The 22,308-nt window shown below is 36.9% G+C and overlaps 2 protein-coding genes across 2 annotated transcripts; one reads left to right on the forward strand and one right to left on the reverse strand.

Moving 5' to 3' along the window:
- Positions 1-9,053: 9,053 nt before the first annotated feature.
- Positions 9,054-10,041, forward strand: LOC132035040 (uncharacterized). The gene is made up of 2 exons (XM_059425358.1): positions 9,054-9,426; positions 10,025-10,041. Exons 1-2 carry the CDS (start codon positions 9,054-9,056, stop codon positions 10,039-10,041), a joined length of 390 nt encoding a protein of 129 aa, XP_059281341.1.
- A 70-nt stretch (positions 10,042-10,111) lies between these two features.
- LOC132032427 (uncharacterized) lies at positions 10,112-12,790 on the reverse strand. Its single transcript, XM_059422052.1, has 6 exons — positions 12,675-12,790; positions 12,404-12,526; positions 12,068-12,166; positions 11,730-11,988; positions 10,482-11,261; positions 10,112-10,402 (listed from the first exon to the last, which is right to left on the reverse strand). The coding sequence occupies exons 2-5, from the start codon at positions 12,455-12,457 to the stop codon at positions 11,218-11,220; spliced, it is 456 nt and encodes a 151-aa protein (XP_059278035.1). The 5' UTR covers positions 12,458-12,526; positions 12,675-12,790; the 3' UTR covers positions 10,112-10,402; positions 10,482-11,217.
- Positions 12,791-22,308: the final 9,518 nt, after the last annotated feature.

Raw genomic sequence — 22,308 nt, forward strand, 5'->3', positions numbered from 1 at the left:
ATTGCTTGGACGACTTGAGGTATGTAAGGTTGTCCCTTACTTTCTTTCTTTCTTTCTTTTTGGTATGATCCTATGAACAAAACTTACATGTAATGTTAATCCATAATTCTTAGAGTTAGGAATGATCCATTTGATTCATGCTCCACATAGTTATCTTCAGAAAGTGTTGCTTAGATCTAGTTTGACCTTTAGAGTCACTTGTACTCCTATCATGTTTATGCATTGCATTATATATATATATGTATGTATGTATGTATGTTTGTATGTATGGGGTATGGGGAAGGTAACAACGTTATATACGCACTACCACCTGATCAGCTGGTCATATGATGATACAGTGATGATGATGATGACGATGACGATGCCCATAGAGGCCGATACAATACGATATGTTACGATACGATGGGATGCCCACAAGAGTTATATACGCATATATATATATATGTATGACCTAGCATGCATGCACAGTATTTACGCATATCATTAGCCCTCAGAGGCAGTTCAGATGCGCAGTATTTATGCATATCATTGGTCCATAGAAACAACTCAGATGTACAGGTTTATTTTTTCTCTCATGTTTTATATTACTCTCATATCTCTATTATGCTGTTTTTCATACTTTACATACTCAGTACATTGTCCGTACTGACGTCCTTTTGCTGGAGGGGCTGCGTTTTATGCCCGCAGGTCTTGAGATACAGGTTGACGGATGTCTCAATAGGATATCAGCTCTACAGGCAGTGTCATGGCACTCCACTTGCTTCAAAATTGCTCACATGTCAGCATGGTTGCATATGCATTTGAATGGGTATGGCGGGGCTCTGTCCTGGCCAAGTTATGTCTTGTACTCCATTAGAGGCTTGTAGAAAGTTCGTACAGTTAGATTTATCTGACAGTCTAGTCCAACTTGTATACTTGGTTTCAGCTTGACGATGTATATTATCTTTGGGCTTGTGTCCCATACAGCTTATGATATCTATGCGTTAGTCTTATGGCCCACTAAGATATGACTATGAGATGTACGTTTTGAGGTGCTCGGTAGGTTACCCCGGGTGCCCGTCATGGCCCTCCGATTGGGTCGTGACAGGCTTATTGCCATTTCCTCATACATCGAAACGTGAGATGAAATTGTTGTGTTTTGAGAAGGAAGGAGTCAATATATACTCTTCTTATTGATTGAGATGGTTGCATATTCTTGTTGTTGTTGAATTGAATTATCTGAGCCTTGTTATGACTTGTGGCACGGTGCCTTGTATTCATTGACATTGATATTATTGCCTGATCATGTTCCATATTGACTGTTAGAATGGAAATACGTTGAGATTCATATTGTGATCAGATATATATATATATATATATATATATATATATATATATATATATATATATATATATATATATATATATAAAGACACATTTGACAAGGGGTGAGGATGTGGCCTAGTTATGGGCTCGTGATTCGAGGTCAGTTTCAGAGCGAGTGGTACATGGACACCATGGGTCCCTTATAGGTCATGACTATTTGGGGAAACAATACCATTTAGTATGTGTGTACACGGTTGAGATAGTTTCATTATTTTATTGTATGGCATCGGACTCATGTTATTACTATTGTTGGTTGATGACTGAACTTATATCAATTCGGTGATTGATTGATAGCTGGACTTATCTTATTCCTATGTTGGCTGATTTCTATTGATGACATTATTTGGTTATGTGTGGTTGTGCCTATCTGCCTATCTTATTGATTTTATGAACGTATGTATGATACTAATCTTAGTCGGCCTATGATATCTACTGGTACATAGTGTTTGTACTAATACTCCTTGCTGCACTTTTTATTTGAGTGCAGATTATATTCCAGAGACATCTTCCAGACCTCATCTCTAGTGTGAGCCCAATTCCCGATTGGATCCAAGGGTGAGTTCCTATCCATGCCATGCCACCTGAAGATCTCTCTTTGTTGATGTCTATTTTCATTCCAGACATTTTTTACACTTATAGACAATGATCTATTCGTTAGACAGTTATGTTTTAGAGTCCTTGTACGATTACTTTCGGATCTTTGGAGTTGTAATAGTTAGATTTCCGCACTTTTATTTATTGATGGCATGACTAGACAGTTTTATGATTTAATTCTGGTTATCGATTTATAATTATTTAAAATGGTTTGATAATTGGTTAAGGGGATGGTTCGCCCACTAATTGGGTCGTGACAACTAAACCACTAACTCACCACTACAATAAGACCTATTCAATGCTCGCTCAGGAACTCCACTTAAACTCAAATCAATATCTGCACATAAAGTGCAAGAATGAGGGGTGAATACAAGGCGTACTCAGTAAGTATCATCAACTGTGTTCAATAAGGTAGTGGCTGACAATAAACAAGAAAACAAATATTTTCAGTTAACCTGTGCAATATAATAAGAAAGCAATAAAGAAATGTGCACAATATAGTATAAAATAACTCAACAAATTCAACTTGCACTAATGTGACATTAAAAATATGCATGAACAACTCAACAACAAGCTAATGCTCGACAAAATCAACAAGGTATGCAATAAAGACTCAAACTTTATCGATTTTGGTACTCCAGAAGGCCTCAAACTATAATACCAATACTCACAACACCATTACCATCATCTGTTACCCAAGTGCCCACAACCACATTAGAACCACAACCAGCTTGCACGCATAAGGCAGGTACCAAATTGGTGACTCATGAGGAACAAGTTCAAGTTCGTATGCGCACATTATGATCATATAAATGATCTTACTGACTCTACATTCCTATCAATATGACAATCAGACTTTCAATAGTATCATATCAGTATCATGGGCAAATTAAATAAATGATCACATAACTATAGCTTTTCTTCACCAAAATCATAATAGAAAATCACAAAGCTTTCACCCTACAAACACAAATGTCACAATTGTCATAAAACTCAGTAGTATATCATGTTTACTATTAAAAAATATATATATACTATTAAATGGGGTCACGCATTTTCACCTTCTTAGACCTTTTATTTTTGGTACCTCTTACTTTTAAGGGACAATATTGGTAAATAAACAAATATATGGCAACATATATTTTGCTATATTGGGGCATTTTTGTAAGGACCCTGGTATTTTTCCGTATTAATTATACTTTTTCTCCTTAAATTATTGTTTCTACTATTTCTTTTTCGGGTTTGCATAATTCCGAAAGAGGATAGTAATGATTTTTTTAGGGAAACTTACAGAAATCACCATATTTTAGAAGATTCTAGCCATTTATAGCTACTTTTTCATATTTACCATTCACAACTACTTTTAGATTATTATGGGTGTATTTCCTTTTTGTTAAATACATGTATTCTATTTTCGTTCTTATTTTTTTGGGCTAAATTATAGTGCCACATCTGGATGGAATCTTTAAAATGGAAAACATAATAACATATCCCACAAATCACGTCTTGCATTATATCTTTCATAACGTAAGAGGATTCTCTTTCATCATCAAAAGCCATGTTTCAAACAAAAACAAAATACTCAAGATAAAAACGGTAAAACAGAGCATCTGAGATCATAATTGGAGCACCAAAACCTACAATCTGCAACATAAATTCAAATACTAGAAAGAAGCAATTGATTCTTGTGATTTAGAGTCGTCTTATTAAGGAAGAACTGATTTCTATGGTATGTATTTTGATATATTACGGGTCTGATTTTTTTTTTTGTACTGTATGATTTGTTAACTTTCTGAATATAAATTGCTCGTCTTATTTGTCACAACTTTCTCGAAACTTTTGTGTATAAAATTGAATTTCGGAGTGTATTGTAGAAATTTGATTTGTAATACAATTTTCAAATACAATGAAGAACTCGATGATACTGTTTATTGAGAGTGGTCTTACTGTGTTTTTCTCAATTTGGAGATTTACTAAATACATCTGAATTCCTTTAGTGATTTTTTTTTTTTTGCGTTTTGAACATATATAAACAGCAAATTTATCACGGGCATTAGAGAGTTTATTTAAAAATACATGTATTGTATGTTTTTGTATTTAATCTAGCAACATGTATTAGATGATGAAAGAGAATCTTGTTACGGGAATTGTGTATTTTTCTTAATCTGTTAAATACAATAACATTCTGATCTATTACATTACGGGCATGATTTGTTATTCTGTTGAATATAACTTGATTTCTGATTTATAATTACTTTCTTGACAACAGGTGTGTATAAAAATTGAATTTCAGGAATTCGTAATAAATTATGGCGAGCATAACGGCGTTAATTAGACATTCAGGCAGTTGGAACGAGCAGAACTATTTTGTGAATTACAATATAGATACCATCGTATTCAAGGAGTATGCATCGTATTCAGAGTTGGTTGCGGAAATTTCAAATCAATTGAAAGTAGATATGAATATTAAAACAATACAAATCAAATACATTATTGAAGGTAATTCTATGCCTATGGAAATATACAATGACATAGGTGTGAAGGTGTATGTTGAACTAAAGAGAGAAAAAAAGGAGTTCGGTTTGTATCCGTTATGTGTTACCATAACTGATAAGAGAATTGAGGACTATTTATCTCAAGGAAGTGGTATTCAAGATGAGATGTTACAACTTGAATGCGCCGATGATTTTGAAGCTATGGATACAATGGGTTCTATAGAGATGGCGGCATCAATACTGGCAAGGCAGTTGTTGTATTCGAACAAAGCAAAGCATTAGCTATTTCGGATAAGAATCAAAAAGATATTTCTGTAGATCAGATATACAAGGATAAAGATACAGTGAAGGCTGTGATGACAAATTATGCGATTTCAAAAAGGTTCCAATTCCGAACCGAGAAGTCAAGCAGTCAAAGGTTAGTTTGTATGTCTATACGTATATTCCCTATTTTCATAAATTATGTTAAATGTATATATGTGTATGTATATATCTGGAATTATCATATTTGATGTTGAATTGTTGTTGTATTTTGTATTTGAAGCTATTCACTTGTATGCGTATCCGGTGAATGTGAATAGAAATTCGGGGCGTCAGCTATTGGTAAATCAGACATGTTCAGAGTTGGAGAGTTTCAAGACAAGCATACTTGTCCGTTGAAGGATAAAGTGTATTCACAATGGCATGCAACTAGTTGGTTGATAGGTGGAATTGTTAAGCCCACAATAGCAAATCATAAGAGGAAATACACACCTATAGATATAGTTGATGACGTGAAAAAATAATTTGTTCTGGATGTGCCTTACATGACGGCCTGGCGTGCCAAGGAGAAGCCAATGAACGATTTAAGAGGGGATCCAGCAGATTCATATCAGAAATTACCTGGATACTTATACATACTAGATAAAACCTACCCTGGTTCACACATTAGAATGCATAAATCCCCCGGAAATGAGTTTTTGTATTGTTTTATCTCCTTTGGATGCATTTATAAAAGGTTTTGAGTGTTGTAGACCAATTGTGGTAGTAGACGACAGCCACCTATATGCAATATACAATGGTACATTTGTTTCAGCAAGCACGTTAGATGGTGCAGGTAAGTAAAATACATATGTATCATTAATGTTGAATAAATTTAGATTACAACATATAGCAACTGATTATACAGAACTATATAGGGTCTAACTGATTCATTGTCACGACCCAACTACAGGGTTATGACGGGTACTCAGTACTAGCCTACCGAGCACCTCTAATCTGACATTTCATTTTCATTACTAAGTGGGCCACATGGACAACTGGTGGATATCATGCGTAGAACGGTCGTCAACAACATTACCCATAAACATATGACATATGCCAACAAGACTTATCAAAATATTATACAACGCTGAGAGCTGGGCAAGTTAAAGAACATCTAATAACATACGTCTGTCTACGAGCCTCTAAATAGATTACATAAATCCATAAGATAGGGCAAGACTCTGCCATGCCCAAATGTATGTATAAAAAAAAGCAGTACCAATAACTGTAGCTCCTGAACAGTTTGAGCACTCCCAAGATGTCACTGACGGAGCTCCTACAGATCAGACGCGTCAACCTGCATACCTGCGAGCATGAACGCAGCGTCCACGAGAAAGGACGTCAGTACGAATAATGTACTGAGTATGTAAGGCATAAATAATAATACGATAAGAAATATAGAGCATCACCTGAGATAAGAAAATAACCTGTACATATGATTACCTCTTAAGGCAGATACCATGCATGCTTAACTTTTAAGGAAACATTTCTCATATACATGTATGTAGCATAATCATTAGCCTGCGTCCGGGGTAACCATCTCACGCCACCCACTAGTGGTGTCTGCCTATGCCATTTAGACACGGTGTTATTATCATTATCTATAGCCGCCCACTACGCCCAGCGTAGTGGTGTCTGCTCATGCCGTTAGACACGGTGTAATCATACATAACATAAGCATGCATAAGAGCCCAATCAAAAGCTACGACTCTATCGGAGTGATGTAAGGTCGGTGACCTCCGATTACATTATGGAATAATTATCATCGCTATTTCCCACCTCAAAGGAACGAATAACACGAGATGAGATCATCATCAATGAATAAAATTGAGAAAATCAAGAAATAACTCAACATTCTCATATTCACATTGAAATCATAAGCTTGAGACTTTTAAACATGAAATCATCATCATAATCATCATAGAAACATTTTCATTAACCTTATAATAAGCTTTAAGAGTCGTGAACGTCTAACTTTTGGAAACAAGGAGGCTATGGAAATATATATGGAATCATAACATAGGATCATGCCTTCAGAAAGAAAGGGACTAGCCTTGACATACCTGTTCGGTCTCCTACTACCGACGCTTATCCACTCGAGCTTGCAAGTCTATATTCAAGAGGATTCATACTATCGTTAGAATAATCATCGTATACTTGTGTTAAATGTTCCAATTAAGCTATTCTATATCCTGCCGAAAATCGGGCAGCATCTCCCCTGTTTATATGCCTAGCCCGAAATCATAATCCAACAATCAACAACACAACAACAATACCAACATCAACAACATCATTATCCACACCAATATGTACCATAAAATATCCCACACGACGTTTTCCCAATTTCTCAACCAACCTTAGCAACATCCATAATACCAAAATCAAAGAATTATATTCAATTTAATAAATTCTCTTTTAAACTCACCTCATGGCCATCAACTTCAATTCAACTCTTTTTGATTTTTCTCCTATGATTCTTTCCTCTCTAAGAATTTATAAACCTTTATATCATCTCAATCATGTAAATAATAATAGGAAAAACATACCTTATAGTAGAAGAACTTCACTCTATTCACTCCTTTCCAAGATCAAGTTCATCACCACCTTGAAGAGAAACAAGAACAATTATCTTCCATAAATTTTCCTTGAGGTTTTGATGTTGGTATTCTCTCTTAATAATATGGAAAGGTTATGGAAGATTAAGGAAGGATTATGGAAAATTATGGAGAGTTATGGAATGTTATGGAAGATGATGGAAAGTGATGGAAAATTATAGACCTCTCAGGAAGTGTGGAGGATGAGAAAATGGTGACAATTGATGAAAATTAATGGGTTAGAGGGGTATTTATAGGTGTGTGTTGGGTCGGGTATTGTAGCACCCGGTTACTGTAGCAGAGTTTTTCTGCTCCGTCCGTCTAACTTGTAACGACCATAATTCACTACTCCGATATCGGATCGACGAGCGGTTTGTTGCGTTGGAAACTATATTTGACGAAATTCATTTTAGGCTTTTGAAACACCTTAAAACTCCTAATATACTAGGAGATATACCCCTCCAAAGTTGACTAAAATCTGCCCAAAATTCTGCCAACTTTCCTTTTCCAAATTTTCAACAAATTTATTTTATTCAATTTTCTTGGTCCCGGAACCCTTAGGCACTTGCTTAACACTTGTTAAGAGTATTCATTAGCCCTATCAGGGTTCCATGACCTCTCCGATCTTACTTTAGTTTACCTACAACGCAATCGACGTGAAGATTTTTTTTTCCGAGGTGTAACATTCATCTTTTAATACAACTGTATGCAGGTAATGTACTGCCACTAGCATATGGCATGATTGATTCCGAGAATGATAAGTCCTGAACGTGGTTCTTTCAACGGTTCAAGAAAGCTTATGGGATACGCGAGAACATGTGTGTTGTCTCAAATAGACATGAGAGCATAATAAAGGTTGTATATAGAGTGTATCCCACTGTTCCTCATTTTTCTTGCACATGGCATCTGTGGAAGAACGTACACAATAAATACAGAACGAGTAAAGACGTGATGTCTCCTGTTTTCTACGCAATGGCGAAAGCATACACGCAAGACGAGTTTGATAATCTAATGGATCAAGTTGAGAAGATCGATATTCAGGTGAAAGACTATTTAGAATTAGCCGGAAGGGATAAGTGGGCTAGGTTGTATGCACCAGTGAACCGAGGATGGACATTGACATCAAATATTGCAGAATGTATTAATTCAAAACTTGTAGCATCACGATAATTGCCTATCTTTGATTTGCTTGAAGAAGTGAGGAAGCTATTTGGAAGATGGAATTTCAATAATCGGAGGAATGGAATATACACGTTCACCACACTTGGGAGAAAACTTCAGGAGCTCTTATCAATAAACGAGCATCTTTGTTCACGTATGACGGCATGTCTCTTTTGATTTGGTTGGCAAAAAGAAATATTTATGTAAAAAATATATATAAACTGTAAATGCATATTTATACATGTATTAAGTGGTTGAATATATGTATTCTGATGTATTTATTACCTACAATATATTGTATTTATATGTAATTCAAACTACCTTGTGTATGTATTCTGATGTTTTTATATATATTTATTACCTGCAATATATTGTATTTATATGTAATTCAAACTGCCTTGTATATGTATTCAGATGTATTTATATTTATTTATTACCTGTAGGATATTGTATTTATATGTATAAACTATCTAATGCTCTTAACCAATACATGTTGCTAGGTTGAACCACCAACCGAATACTTGTACACAGTCAATGATGAATGAAGGTGTTTCATAGTTTGCTTGGAGAAGAAACTTGTAGTTGTCGAGTCTTCCAAATGGAAGAGATACCATGTTCGCATGCTTGGGCTGTTATAAAGAGCAAAAATCTCACTGCTGACGATTATTTCTCCAACTTATACAAACCAAATACTGTGGTGAAGACATATGATGTCCCAGTCTGTCCTCTTCTGGATGAGAGTGAATGGAAGATACCTAATTTCATATCCGACGAAGTAGTCTTGCCGCTAAGATACAAGAGACCACCAGGAAGGCCGAAGAAGAAGCGCGATAAGCCATTACTTGAAACTTTACTTGGTAAACGTAGAACTTCTTGTAGTACATGTGAAAATCTTGGCCATAATAGGTGTACCTGTAATATTGAGCCTCGTAAGAAGTATTTTTTTTTTATGAAAGTGATTTTAGTTGTTTAAAACTCTCATATTGGAATATTGAATAAAGTATTTAATTTCAAATTCTTTTCAATAGCTTGTGCAAGAATAAGTATGAAATCTGTAAAGATTTATGATTATATGTATTTCCGATTATTATGATGTTGTAATTAAAAAAAACAAAAAATGTAGTCAACATTTTTTTGTCTAACTATTTGTGTATTCAAGTTGGATGCATGAATACATGTGATTATGTTTGTTTCAACTAATGATTGTTGAAAGGCATAGTGATGGTTATGTATTTCAGAATAAGAAAATTGAAAAAGGTGAAATAATGCAATGGTGAATTATATACTGATACACATGTATTTGATATACTCCTAAGTCGAAATACATATTGCTAAACGTTTATTTAAGTCATCGTCATGTATCTTAGTGATACCCGTGTATTTTAGATACACGTGTATCTTCATGTAATGCTATGTTGGAATAAATTTTGATACACGTGCATTTTAGGTGTTGCTATAGCGTAATACATAATGTTAAACATTTTGTTTTAGAAAAACATTTCATCTATGCAGTGTTTAACCAAATGTGAATACTGCAATCTTGAAATGCAACTATATACAATTGTGTATTCACCGTAAATGTAATTGGAGTCAAACAAAAAACAACCAACAATTTTTTTTTAAAAATAGACATAATATTCATTACAATAAAAAACAACGAAATACTAATCAACATTGATTGTTTCAACTTTATCAAAGTCTATGGGTGGCCTGACTGGTCTTAGAGGTGCCTCATTATCACTGGATGCATTGGCATCTACTTTCTGCGAAGCGTAGTCCCATAGTAATGCACCGTATCTCATACGGAGTAAACATGCATCAATGTGTGATGGAATACCTTCACTGGAGCTCAAATACTCAGCATATGCAGCCACATACACACAACAGTCCCTGAAAATTTAAAAAAAAATGCATAATTCAGTTGTAAGTCCAATAATACATAAATGGAAAACATATATCAATCACATACAAGCTTCCATGACCTTGATGTGGCAGATCATCAACATATACAACTTGAAGGCTTTCAGACTGATCAATATCTTTATATGCATCATGGCGATACCAATCGATTCCTGTTTTGTGCTTGTAGAAGTCATTAAGCTGGAGGAAGTATGGAAGAAGTGTAGCAAGTTTGTTCATATAATCTTTAACGACTGCGTCATGGCCTGCTGCTCCATAGGAGTCATAGACATAGAGACGTCTGTCCATGAATGACAGAACTACCAATACCCAATGAGATTTCTCCTTCACATTGACAGGTATAAAAATGTTGTCCACCGTATGCCACGGGATAGTAGCAAATAGCCTGTAGCCATTAATATATTCATTAATCACATCTTCTACTTTTGCCACACATGAGGAACCTTCCATTTCTTTGTAGTTGTTATGTATCTCTCCAATTCTGGGCATGAAACGACAGTCAACAGTTGTAAATTTGTATGTGTTGTGTTGGTCATATTTGCCTTTTTTCTTTAGTAGAAAATGACGTCAATGTGCTGAAAAATAAGATACAACTGGTAAGTGTATAAGTAATTAACTTTCTGATATATTACTGTATGAAAATATAGTGAAATACATGTATATATATGAAACGTATATATCTACCCTCGTCATTCCACATTTGTCCCTTCATTGACAATAGGTAGAACCAATTTTTCGGTCGACAATCGTAACTCCAAAGCTAAACGTGACATCATGCTGAGAATTTAAAGTAGCCTTTCCCCTCCTGTAGTGGCCTTTAGTGCTGCTTCTAAAAAGATAAATACAAAGTTCACGCTGTCAGTGCGTTAAACACGCATGTATAACTGTTAAAGTTAACTGAAAGAACTAAAATACATATGTTTCGGATTAAGAGTAAAATACACACGTGTTTAATGCAGATGTATCACTGTAAAAAGAATAAATGCACATGTATTACTGTAAGAGTTAAATACATATGTATAAAATTTAGAGTTAAATACATATGTATAAAGTTTAGAGTTAAATACACATAGATCTACCTGTTGGCATGCCTAACGAGCAACCCTGTCATTAGCCACTTTGTATAAACATCAAAGAGTCATGTATCGCATGGGCCATAAATGCAGCCTTGTTCGAATGGATGTTTTTTGACAAAATTTTGAACCGTCAAAGCTAAACTACTTGCTAATAATATAAAATTGTCATTTATATAGGTAAATAAAATAAAATAAAAACATAGAAAATATAATATAAATACCTGAAGCTGATCCTAAATCTATCGTCCAAGGCGATTTTCTGTAATGACTTGGAAGCTTTGTTCGTCCCGGTGATGAGTCAAGCCCCAGTATTTGGCTTGGAAGCAAATGGTTAGGCAACTCAAACTGAGATATGGTAATTTCGTCTTGAGCATCTTTGTGAGGTGCATCTGTACTTGAATGAGCAGCTTGCTGGCCTTCATTTATATCACGAAATTCTTTAGGATAGATAGCATCGAGAGGTACGTGAACTAAGACTTGCTGAAACATTCCATGACAAAGTTAGTGAAGCGTATATAGATTACACTACAAAATGATTGTATATATTTCTTTAGTCTACCTCTGTATTGACCACATCTTCTTCCTGTTGTATTCCATCAGTAGCCTCGGGTACAACATTGGAATTTTTGGTCTGCACATCTTTCTGGTGTACATCTTCCTACAATTATACAATACGTTATAATGATTGAATACATGGAGATGTGTCTTTTATTTGGAAGTGTGGCAGTAATGAAATACAAATATCTGGAAGTGTGACAGTAATGAAATATAAATAGATACACATTTATTTATTTATTTATTGCATTATTTATTATTGCTACCATAAAAATGCTTCATAACTAAATAGAAGCAGTAATTACTATTTACATTGAGTAGTCAGACCAATTGATTGTACCTCCAAATCATTTTGTTTTTTTGAAAGTTCAACTCTGGCATGAATATCTTTCATAGAAGCCTTTGTTGTATCGCTAATGGAATTGGCATCGATGACTCTAGTGTTCGTCACATCAACAAGGAACTTTGTTTTTGAAACCATGATATAGATAAAATGAAATTTTCAAATCATTTCCACAAATAGATATAATTATAAAAAAAAAATACATAAGAAAACATTGTTGAGACCAAAAAAATAAACAACTAAAAAAGAACTCAATAGCCGATTTTACCTCAGCTTGCTCAGTTTGAGGTCTATCATTGTCCACTTTAATCCCTGATTGATCATGTGTATTGTCACCAAGTGTCCGATGTTTGTCAATATCATTGAAATGTATCAGATCTTTTCTATTAGTGATACAAGAACGGATACGCGAAAATGAGAAATTAAGAAGATAAACAAAAGGAAAAGAAAGATAGATAGATTGACACAAAAATAGGCACAATTAGGCAACCAAGGTTCTTCAATAACCAAGACCTCCTAATTACACTCTAGATAGCACCAACCTCTTAGGATGACCTCAAGAGAATTGAATTCCCAAGCAACCAATCCTCTCACAATTAATAATCAACAAAAGCCTACCAAAGGCCTCTCACAAGTTTCTCTCTCTAGAGATAACCCTAAAAACACTCAAAATATTCATCATTCATCAAAAAGTCTCCCTATTGAAATGTTTAGTCTACTATTTATACTAATGAAATAAAGAAGACACTACATTATTACAATTATACCCTTAATGAAGTAAGGGCCTTGTTTGGATGTCTTCCATGGAAGTGAAACTTGAAGAGGCTTGTATTTAAGTACTAGCCCCTTTTGCATGAATAGCCTCCTTCTCCAAATAGCCTCCCAAGCTATCTTCCATATTTTGAATGTGACGTTTTTGAAGCCTTCCATCCAAGCTATCTCCCATATTTTGAAGGCCATCCTATGTGGGCCTCCCGTGATCTTCAAAGACTCCATCTTTATGAAGCTCGATAGAGTTGGTCTTGTATCAATTAGCACCCTGTATCAAATAAATGTTTATCTTTAATCTCGTTTGTGTTTGTGTTCCAAATAAGAATACATGTGTATCATTTTGGTGTTATCTTACCTTATTTAGACTCTGATTTCCTTTAATAAGTTCAAAGACTTGTTTGAAGTTATCATCAATTAACTTGCGAATTCCTCTGAACTCATCCTTTACCTAAATAAATTGACAACATGTTTCAATTAAAGTGAGTATAATATAGTTGTTCAATATGTTGGTAAAATATAAGAAAAAAAAATTCATAAAAACAAACTTACCGACTCGCTTAAATTCTCTTAGTTCTTGCCTACTTAAGAATCACGCCATCATCTTTCGTGGTAGTAACCTTAACATTTCAACCGCACCGACGTCACGGTGGACACATGTGGGGATGGTTGACGTGATTGATCATTGGCAACCTACAGTAAACCGGAACTTCACTTTGCAAAACATGTCGTTTAGCCAACCTTTCATCACTATGATGACCTTCACCTTCATCATGTGAAGCATAACGAAATTGTTGCGTGCAGAATCGATAATTTCTTTACCATTTCGTCCCGCTCGAGTCGTATCTCTCTCGCGTTTCTGGCGAGGTGAGAGAATGTGAAAGACGCCGTTGTAGTTTACCAAGAACCCTACTCGTGGTGTAGAACTAAAGTCGTCATACTCGTCGACTTCTGTCCCTTGCTTGGCAGGGGTATTTTGGTGTGAATCACCTACAGTAATGGGCAATCGAAGAGCCTCAATCTCTTCAATGATCGGCACGACATTTGTGTATGTAACTCTTTCCTGCAAAGGTATGATAGAGAATATCTCGATTACTAAGTTAATAAAATACAATGCAGAATACAATCAAAATTTATGAAAATGTTATAATCAAAATTATATCACATTGAAACAATGTAAGATACAAGTGTATCTCAAATAAAATATATTAAATATACAGATGAAGAAAATACACATATCCACTTATGTATTCACATGAGCAACCCATAAATACACATACATACATATGTATTTATTTGCTGGGCCCCACACCCGTAGTCAAGTATCCATGATGGCCTATAAAAGATCCGTAAATACACATACATATATGAGCATTTCTAGGAGCATGTAAAGCACACAATCATCCATATTTGGGCAAGCTGGCTATAAGAAAGGTGTTGGCTTTGAAACAAAAAATTCCAAAGAATCTCATGTAGTTTTGTCAAATATCCGATTTTTTTTTAGCAACAAACCCGATGGTAAATCCAAGCTACGACTCTACGAAAATGAGGAAGTTGATGAGAAGGATGGCTATCAAGAAAGAGGCTGGGCGAAGTTTGGTGGAGATAAAGAATTAGAACTATAGTTCTGTTGCTGGAGATAAGATGGGTTCGCATATGGATTGTGTTGGTGAAATTGTAAAAATCCTGGTCGAGCATATGAGAGATGCACGATATATTCCTGATTTGGACTTCTTTTTACATGACTTAGAAGATGGAACTTGAAAAGTAACAGCAATGAGGGTCAAATTGACTTCTTGTTGTATATGTTGGTATAATCCATTATGCTTTTGGTGCAGTTGAATTCAATTAGAAAACAACAATAATTTTAGTACCAATATAAAACAACCCCACATTATCAATCATCAATACCAATTTTTATACCACATTCTCACAACAGTAATTTAAGAAAATAAACAAACAAGATTAAACAGCATAACCCCAAAACAGAAAAAGGAACACAACAAACACCCACGGGTGGTGTTAACAACTAATAGGATATACATAAATACATATGTATACATATGTATTTACTTGAAAATGCATCAACTATGAACAAAAAATGAATAAATGAATAAACTTACGGGTGAGTCGTCATCTTTAAACATTCCACTCATTAAAGATGAGTAACTTGGCTGACTTTCAATGGTTCTTCAATTTAGAATTCTCGAAATCTAATTCCCACGCTTAATGGCCAAGTTGGGATACACACTGGAGCATGTCTCGTATAACCAAACTTGCATAGCAGGAGGAAGACCTCTAAGACAAAAGAACGTTGACTCGGAGGTCATCTTTTGGTGAATACTTCTTATCAAATCATTGAATGCTACCTTGCCCCATGGGTAATCTTTGTATTTTCCATTCTCAACCAAGTCAAAATGAAGCCTCGGAATCCTTGTAGACTTATGCTCACCAGACAAGATGTATGAATGGATAAAATACAAAATTGCAAGCTTAACTGCATCGCCATCCTCAAGGTTCTTATTTTTTTGCTTGCAGCATAGTTCCAATTCATTTTTTCTCACATTATTCTCAGATCTAGGAAAATATTTATCCATAAGCCTATTCTTGCTATCTTCATTAACTATGTGAACCCCTTCATCACCATAACAGTTTAGTTTGGACATTATGGCAAATTCCAAGATGGTAAATCGCAAGACAAAACCATTGATTTCAATAAGAAAAACATCTGGTTTACTTTTCCTTAGTTCTCTAACCATGAAACATCTAAACATCTGTGCGGTTACTTCAAGGTGCTGCATACCAAGGAATTTTCCAAAGATAGTTTTGGAAAAAATTCTTGCTGCCTTTTGGAGAGACTGGACTCCAAATCAGAAACTACCTTTGAATTCGTATCGCAGGAACATCGTGGAGAAAGCCTTGGTGGACATTTGACATAGAATTTAGGATCCTGCATATAGTTTTTTTAAATAAAAAAAAAACTCCACAAAATACATGTGTATACATACAAAAAAATTACAAATACATATATACCATAAAAATAAAAAATAAAATATATAGCCAGTGCTAAAAATAAAAAAAATAATACAGCCATATTAGATATATAATTCCAAATACAATTGTATCTGGATATATAATTCCAAATACAATTGTATCTGGAACTACCTTATCATTATTAATACATCCAAATCATGAAAATTTATGGACAAAAGAATATGGAGAAATACATATAGATAATTTGTACATATCAAAAATACATACAGTTTTGGACAAAATAACATAGTCAAGAATTATATTAAGAATTACATATAAATACATGTTTTTGTCTATATATATATATATGCCTATTAAAGCATCAACAACACACAAATTACATAAATATATGAAATTTCTCCCTCAAATCAGGATAGAATACACAAAATGAAGTAATATCATAAAAACATCTCAGAAATCTCAGTATATTTTGAAATACATGAATACAAATTACATTTTATTGAGAAATATTATCTGCTCCGCCACCTCTTCTAAAATGATCGCTCGAGGAGAGTGATAGATCGGGATTCCAAATCGTCATATGATAGGTACCAGCCTTACCCGCTCGATCGAAGGGGGAACGGGCGTAACAGCGAATCGGGCAAGAATGATAGGAGAAACGATCGAAGGAATGATCGAGGCCAAAATAGCCGTGGTTTGGTAAACAGAAATACTGTCGATAGAGCTCTGGGAAACAGAGAAATTCCAAGATTATCCGAGTACAACTTTTGCGGCGATGTAGCAACCATAGCGGCGGCCGTTATCCGAAACAAAGAAACAAGACATCCTAGGCCAATCCAATCCGACCCGGAGAAGCGGGATAAAAGTCTAATTTGTAAGTATCATCATACTCACGGCCATCGAACCGAGGATTGTCGACAGCTGAGAGAGGAGGTCGCTCGTCTGTTCAATTTGGGACATCTTTGAGAATTCCTAAGTGAACGAGCAAAAACCCATTTTAAAAACCTGGACTCCAACAAGCAGGATAGGCCGGAAGAGCCTCAGCAGGTGATACACATGATCATGGGAGGAACTGACGTTCCCATTGGGCCGGTTATAAAGCGCACAAAAATTTCCATAACAAGGGAAAAGCGTATCCGGAACGATGACCCCGATGGCCCCATCACATTCAATGACGAGGACATGGAAGGCATTGCCCAGCCGCATAATAACGCACTGGTAATATCTGTCCTTGTCAATAAGTTTAGAATTAAACGTGTGCTGATTGATCCAGGTAGCTCGACTAATATCATCCGATGGAGAGTCATCGAACAACTGGGACTACTAAATCAGATCGTGCCGGCAATACGGGTCCTCAACGGGTTTAACATGGCATGCGAAACGACAAAGGGTGAGATCACTTTACTGATCAATATGGCAGGAACTACGCAACAGACCAAATTTTATGTGATAGAGGAAGACATGGGATATAATGCATTGCTGGGCAAACCGTGGATTCACCTCGTAAGAGCGGTTCCCTCGACTATGCATCAAGTATTGAAATTCCCGACTCCAGAAGGTATCAAAACCGTCCGTGGTGAGCAGCAGGCCGCAAAAGAAATGTTCGCAGTTGAAGAATCTGTTAAGACTATAAAGGCGCCAGATCAGAGCGAAGGTAAGAATGCCAAATAGCAATCACAGATCTCGATCCCGGAATCTTCGAAAGATCGAAACGAAGACACACTAGATGAAGAGTCAAAATTCAGAGTACCGAGAACCTTTGTGGTGCCCGATGATTCTGATGCCACTAAGTCCACCGTTGAAGAACTCGAGCAAGTCACCGTTGAAGAACTCGAGCAAGTCATACTGTTCGTTCATCTACCAGAAAAGAAGGTATAACTGGGCACGGGGTTAACCCCCGAGCTCGTGTGTTAGAATTTATTGAGTTTCTTAAAATTAACTCGCATTGCTTTGCTTGGTCCCATTTAGACATGACAGTATTCCACCGACGTGACGACACACAAGTTGAGCTTGGATCCAAGTTTTCCCTCGGTCAAACAAAAGCGGAGGCCACAACCCGAGGTAAAACATGTATTCGTCAAGGACGAGGTAACCAAGCTCCTTAATATAGTGATCCATTCGAGAGGTAAAATACCCAGTATTGGTTAGCTAACGTTGTAGTAGTGCCTAAAAAGGGGAATAAGTTTAGAATGTGCGTAGATTATAAAGATTTAAACAAAACCGCCCCGAAGGATTCATTTTTCGCCCAGCATCGATCGCATGATCGACGCTACCGCGAGTCACGACACGCTGAGTTTCCTCGATGCCTATTCTGGGTACAACCAAATACAAATGGACCCGGAGGATCGAGAAAAAACCTCCTTTATAACTAGGTTTGGCATATATTGTTATAATATAATGCCCTTCGGCTTAAAAAATGCCAGTGCCACCTATCAGCATTTAGTCAACCGAATGTTTGAACACCAAATAGGGAGATCCATGGAAGTTTATATAGATGACATGGTCGTTAAGTCCCTGTGAGCAGAGGACCATTTGAAATTTTTGCAGGAAACTTTCAAAGATATTAAGAAAGTACAACATGAAGCCGAACCCGAAAAAAATGCCTTCGGAGTCTGACGGACAAGTTTCTCGGATTAATGGTATCAAATCGGGGAATCGAAATCAACCCGGATAAGATAAAGGGAATCGAAGATATCACCGTGATAAACGACATCAAAGGGGTACAAAGATTAACGGGACAGATAGCTGCCCTAAGCCGATTCATCGCTAGATCCTCGGACAAGAGTCACTGTTTCTTCTCATTGCTCAAGAAAAAGACTAACTTTGCATGGACCCCCGAATGTTAGATGGCCTTGGCAAAACTCAAAAGGTACTTATCAAGCCCGCCTCTACTCCACACACCAAAAGCGAACGAGCAGTTGTATCTATACTTGTCTGTGTTCGAGATAGCTGTGATCGGTGTCCTGGTTCGAGAGGAGAAAGGTACGCAATACCCGATATACTATGTAAGTAGAACCCTCGGTGACGCCGAAACCAGGTACCCACATCTGAAAAACTTGCTTTGGCTTTATTAAGTGCATCTAGAAAATTAAAACCTTACTTTCAGTGTTATCCCATATGCGTCGTAACTTCGTACCCCCTAAGGAACATCATGCATAAACCCGAACTCTCATGCCGACTAGCAAAATGGGCTATGGAGATTAGCGGGTATGATATTGAATACAAACTCCGAACTGCAATCAAATCCCAAATACTGGCGGATTTCGTGGCCGATTTTGCATCGGCCATGATCCCTGAGGTCGACAAGGAGATGCTTCTTGCCTCAGGGACTAGCACGGGAGTCTGGACCCTTTACACAGATGGTGCGTCTAATTTAAAAGGGTACTAGTTAGGGATCGTTCTTAAACCTCCCTCAGGTGACATAATAAGACAATCTATTAGATCAACTGATTTAACTAACAACAAAGCCGAGTATGAGGCTATGATTGCAGGTTTAGAACTGGCTAAAAGCTTGGGAGCCGAGATCATAGAGGCCAAGTGCAATTCTCTCATGGTGGTCAACCAAACGAACGGAACATTCGAAATCAAAGATGATAGAATGCGGAGATATCAAGAAAAATTGCAGGTTGTCCTTCATCGGTTCAAGGAGTGGACATTGGAACATGTACCCCGGGATCAAAATAATGAGGCAGATGCCCTGGCAAATCTGGGATCCTCGGTCGAATCAGAAGGGTTCGCCTCTGAAGCTGTGGTGCAGTTGACAAAATCAGTCATAGAGACCGGCCACGCCGAGATAAACTCGACCAGCCTCACTTGGGATTAGAGGAACAAATCTCTAAACAGGAAAGCTACAATTCGATGCCAAGGAATCAAGGGCCCTCCGAACCAAAGCAGCTAGATTTTGTTTGGTCGATGGCCAGTTGTACCGAAAGTTATTCCACGGCCCCTTGGCGAGATGCCTAGGACCAGGGGAAACTGACTGTGTTCTGAGGGAAATTCACGAGGGGACTTGTGGAAACCATTCGCGAGTCGATTCATTGGTCCGCAAGCTGATCAGAGCAGGATACTACTGGAACGAGATGGAGGAAGATGCCAAAATCTTCGTTCAAAAATGTAACGAATGCCAAAGGCACGCCCCGTCAATACATCAACCCGGGGAAGAGCTCCATCCGGTCCTCTCCCCATGGCCATTCATGAAATGGGGCATGGATATAGCGAGACCTTTTGCCATGGGCCCCGGGTAAGACGCAATTTATTTTACTTATGACCGATTATTTCTCTAAATGGGTCGAAGGGTGCACTCGAGAAAGTCAGGAAAAAAGAGGTCATTGATTTGATTTACGACCATGCAATCTGTCGATTTAGGGTACCAGCGGAGATCGCGTGGGATAATGGGAAGTAGTTCATAGGTAGCAAGGTCAGTAAGTTTTTCGAAGAATACAAAATCAAGAAATCTTATCAACCCCGTATCATCCAAGCGCGAATGGCCAGGCCGAGTCTACCAATAAAACCATACTGCAGAATTTAAAGAAAAGCCTGGCCGACTCTAAGCACCGATGGAAGGAGGTTCTGCCTGAGGTTTTATGGGCCTACCGCACAACGGTAAGATCAAGCACCGGGAAGACTCCCTTTTCCCTTGTATACGGAGCCGAGGCCCTGATACCCGTCGAGGTTGGTGAGCCAAGTGATACGCTCAAATTACACCTATTAATGGTATAACGCGGACGTTGTCAAATATAGTAACCCAACAAGGTTGGGGTCGAATCCCACAGAGAACAATATGTAGGCAATTTAAGCAGATTAGGAATTATCACTAACAATAGCTAGACCGAACCCATCAATGGTGGTTTTTGATAAGGTTTTGATACAATACGGAAATATAAATTCTAATCTAAAAAGCAAGTAAATTGATCAATGGTCACAAGAATGGAATAAAGGAAACTACTTCTCAAGTAACGATCCAATATATTTCACGAATTATAAATAATAGCAAGTATTTTATTTAGCCTCGAATAATGACTCTAAATTAACTTCTCCCGAAGATTAACTAGACAACCCAATTGAAGATCCCTCAAGCAATTAGGAGCATTAAGAACACCCGAATATGGCTACAAGTGGCATCGCCTATTCCTAGGTCAATTTCCATTAGATGAGGGTTAACGCCCCAAATTCATGTTAGTTATTCTATCCCAACCCCGTTCTTCCTCTTTCAAGTTTCAAACAAAGTAAATGGGCAAGTCCTAGGGTTAGCTACTCCCTTGAGAAACGTTGAAGAACAAGAATAATTAAAATAACAATAACTTACTTGATTAAAAATAATGTCGATCAATAAATAAGCACAACAAGAGTATCAATCTTAATTGTCACCAAGAAATTCCCATAAACAAGGATTAAATGAAAGAAAGAGTATTTATGTAGGAACCCTAGCCTCCAAACTTGTGTTTTATGCCAAAGATAATTTTACAATCTTCCCAGTTGGCTTTTTAAATGAACTGTAGTAGAAAAAGTCATCACAATCCAAGTTCTGTTGGACTGGGCCGGAAAACCTTCAGCGCGAACGCGCCGATGACGTCAGCATCACCCTTCTTACTTCAGCGCGAACGAGTGACCTACTAGCGCGAACGCGCAAAGTCACTCCCGCGCGTGGGCGCGAACGCGTGGATTACCTGCGCGAACGTGCAGGGTAATTTTCCCACAGAATTTCCAGAATCTCTAGTTATTTCCAGTGATCAACTTTTTTCCTCTTTTTTGCTTGTTTTCCACACTTAGGCTCTAGGGACCTCGTATTACCTGAAACATGACAAAAACCACGTAAAATCACATAGACTTGCTTAAAAACAAGTAAAACTTACAGCCGGAAAGCATCAATTGTGGCGTAAAAAATCACGCCACATCAACACCCCCTAACTTAAAGTATTTGCTTGTCCTCAAGCAAGCCATACAACATAACGACTCAATCTAACACCTAGATATCACGTAATAACAATGTCTACATTGGTTTTAACTCGAACTACCGTATGCATGTTTTTCTTCCAATGACCACCCTCGCTTTTTCAATACAATATACACACCAAGAACGCTATGACTAACACACCGAAGCTTCAATGCATGACATTACATTATCGAACATATTATGATGC

This window comes from Lycium ferocissimum, chromosome 10 (assembly GCF_029784015.1).
Source record: "Lycium ferocissimum isolate CSIRO_LF1 chromosome 10, AGI_CSIRO_Lferr_CH_V1, whole genome shotgun sequence".
Taxonomy (NCBI): domain Eukaryota; kingdom Viridiplantae; phylum Streptophyta; class Magnoliopsida; order Solanales; family Solanaceae; genus Lycium; species Lycium ferocissimum.

Bases quoted from the DNA above. Each gene is read 5' to 3' on its own strand.
- LOC132035040 (XM_059425358.1), top strand. From the start codon at position 9,054: ATGAAGGTGTTTCATAGTTTGCTTGGAGAAGAAACTTGTAGTTGTCGA.
- LOC132032427 (XM_059422052.1), bottom strand. From the start codon at position 12,457: ATGAAAGATATTCATGCCAGAGTTGAACTTTCAAAAAAACAAAATGAT. The intron at 12,167-12,403 runs GTACAATCAATT...GTATAATTGTAG, and splicing joins AAAAACAAAATGATTTGGAG to GAAGATGTACACCAGAAAGA. The intron at 11,262-11,729 runs GTATTTATATTA...TTATCTTTTTAG, and splicing joins AGATTTAGGATCAGCTTCAG to AAGCAGCACTAAAGGCCACT.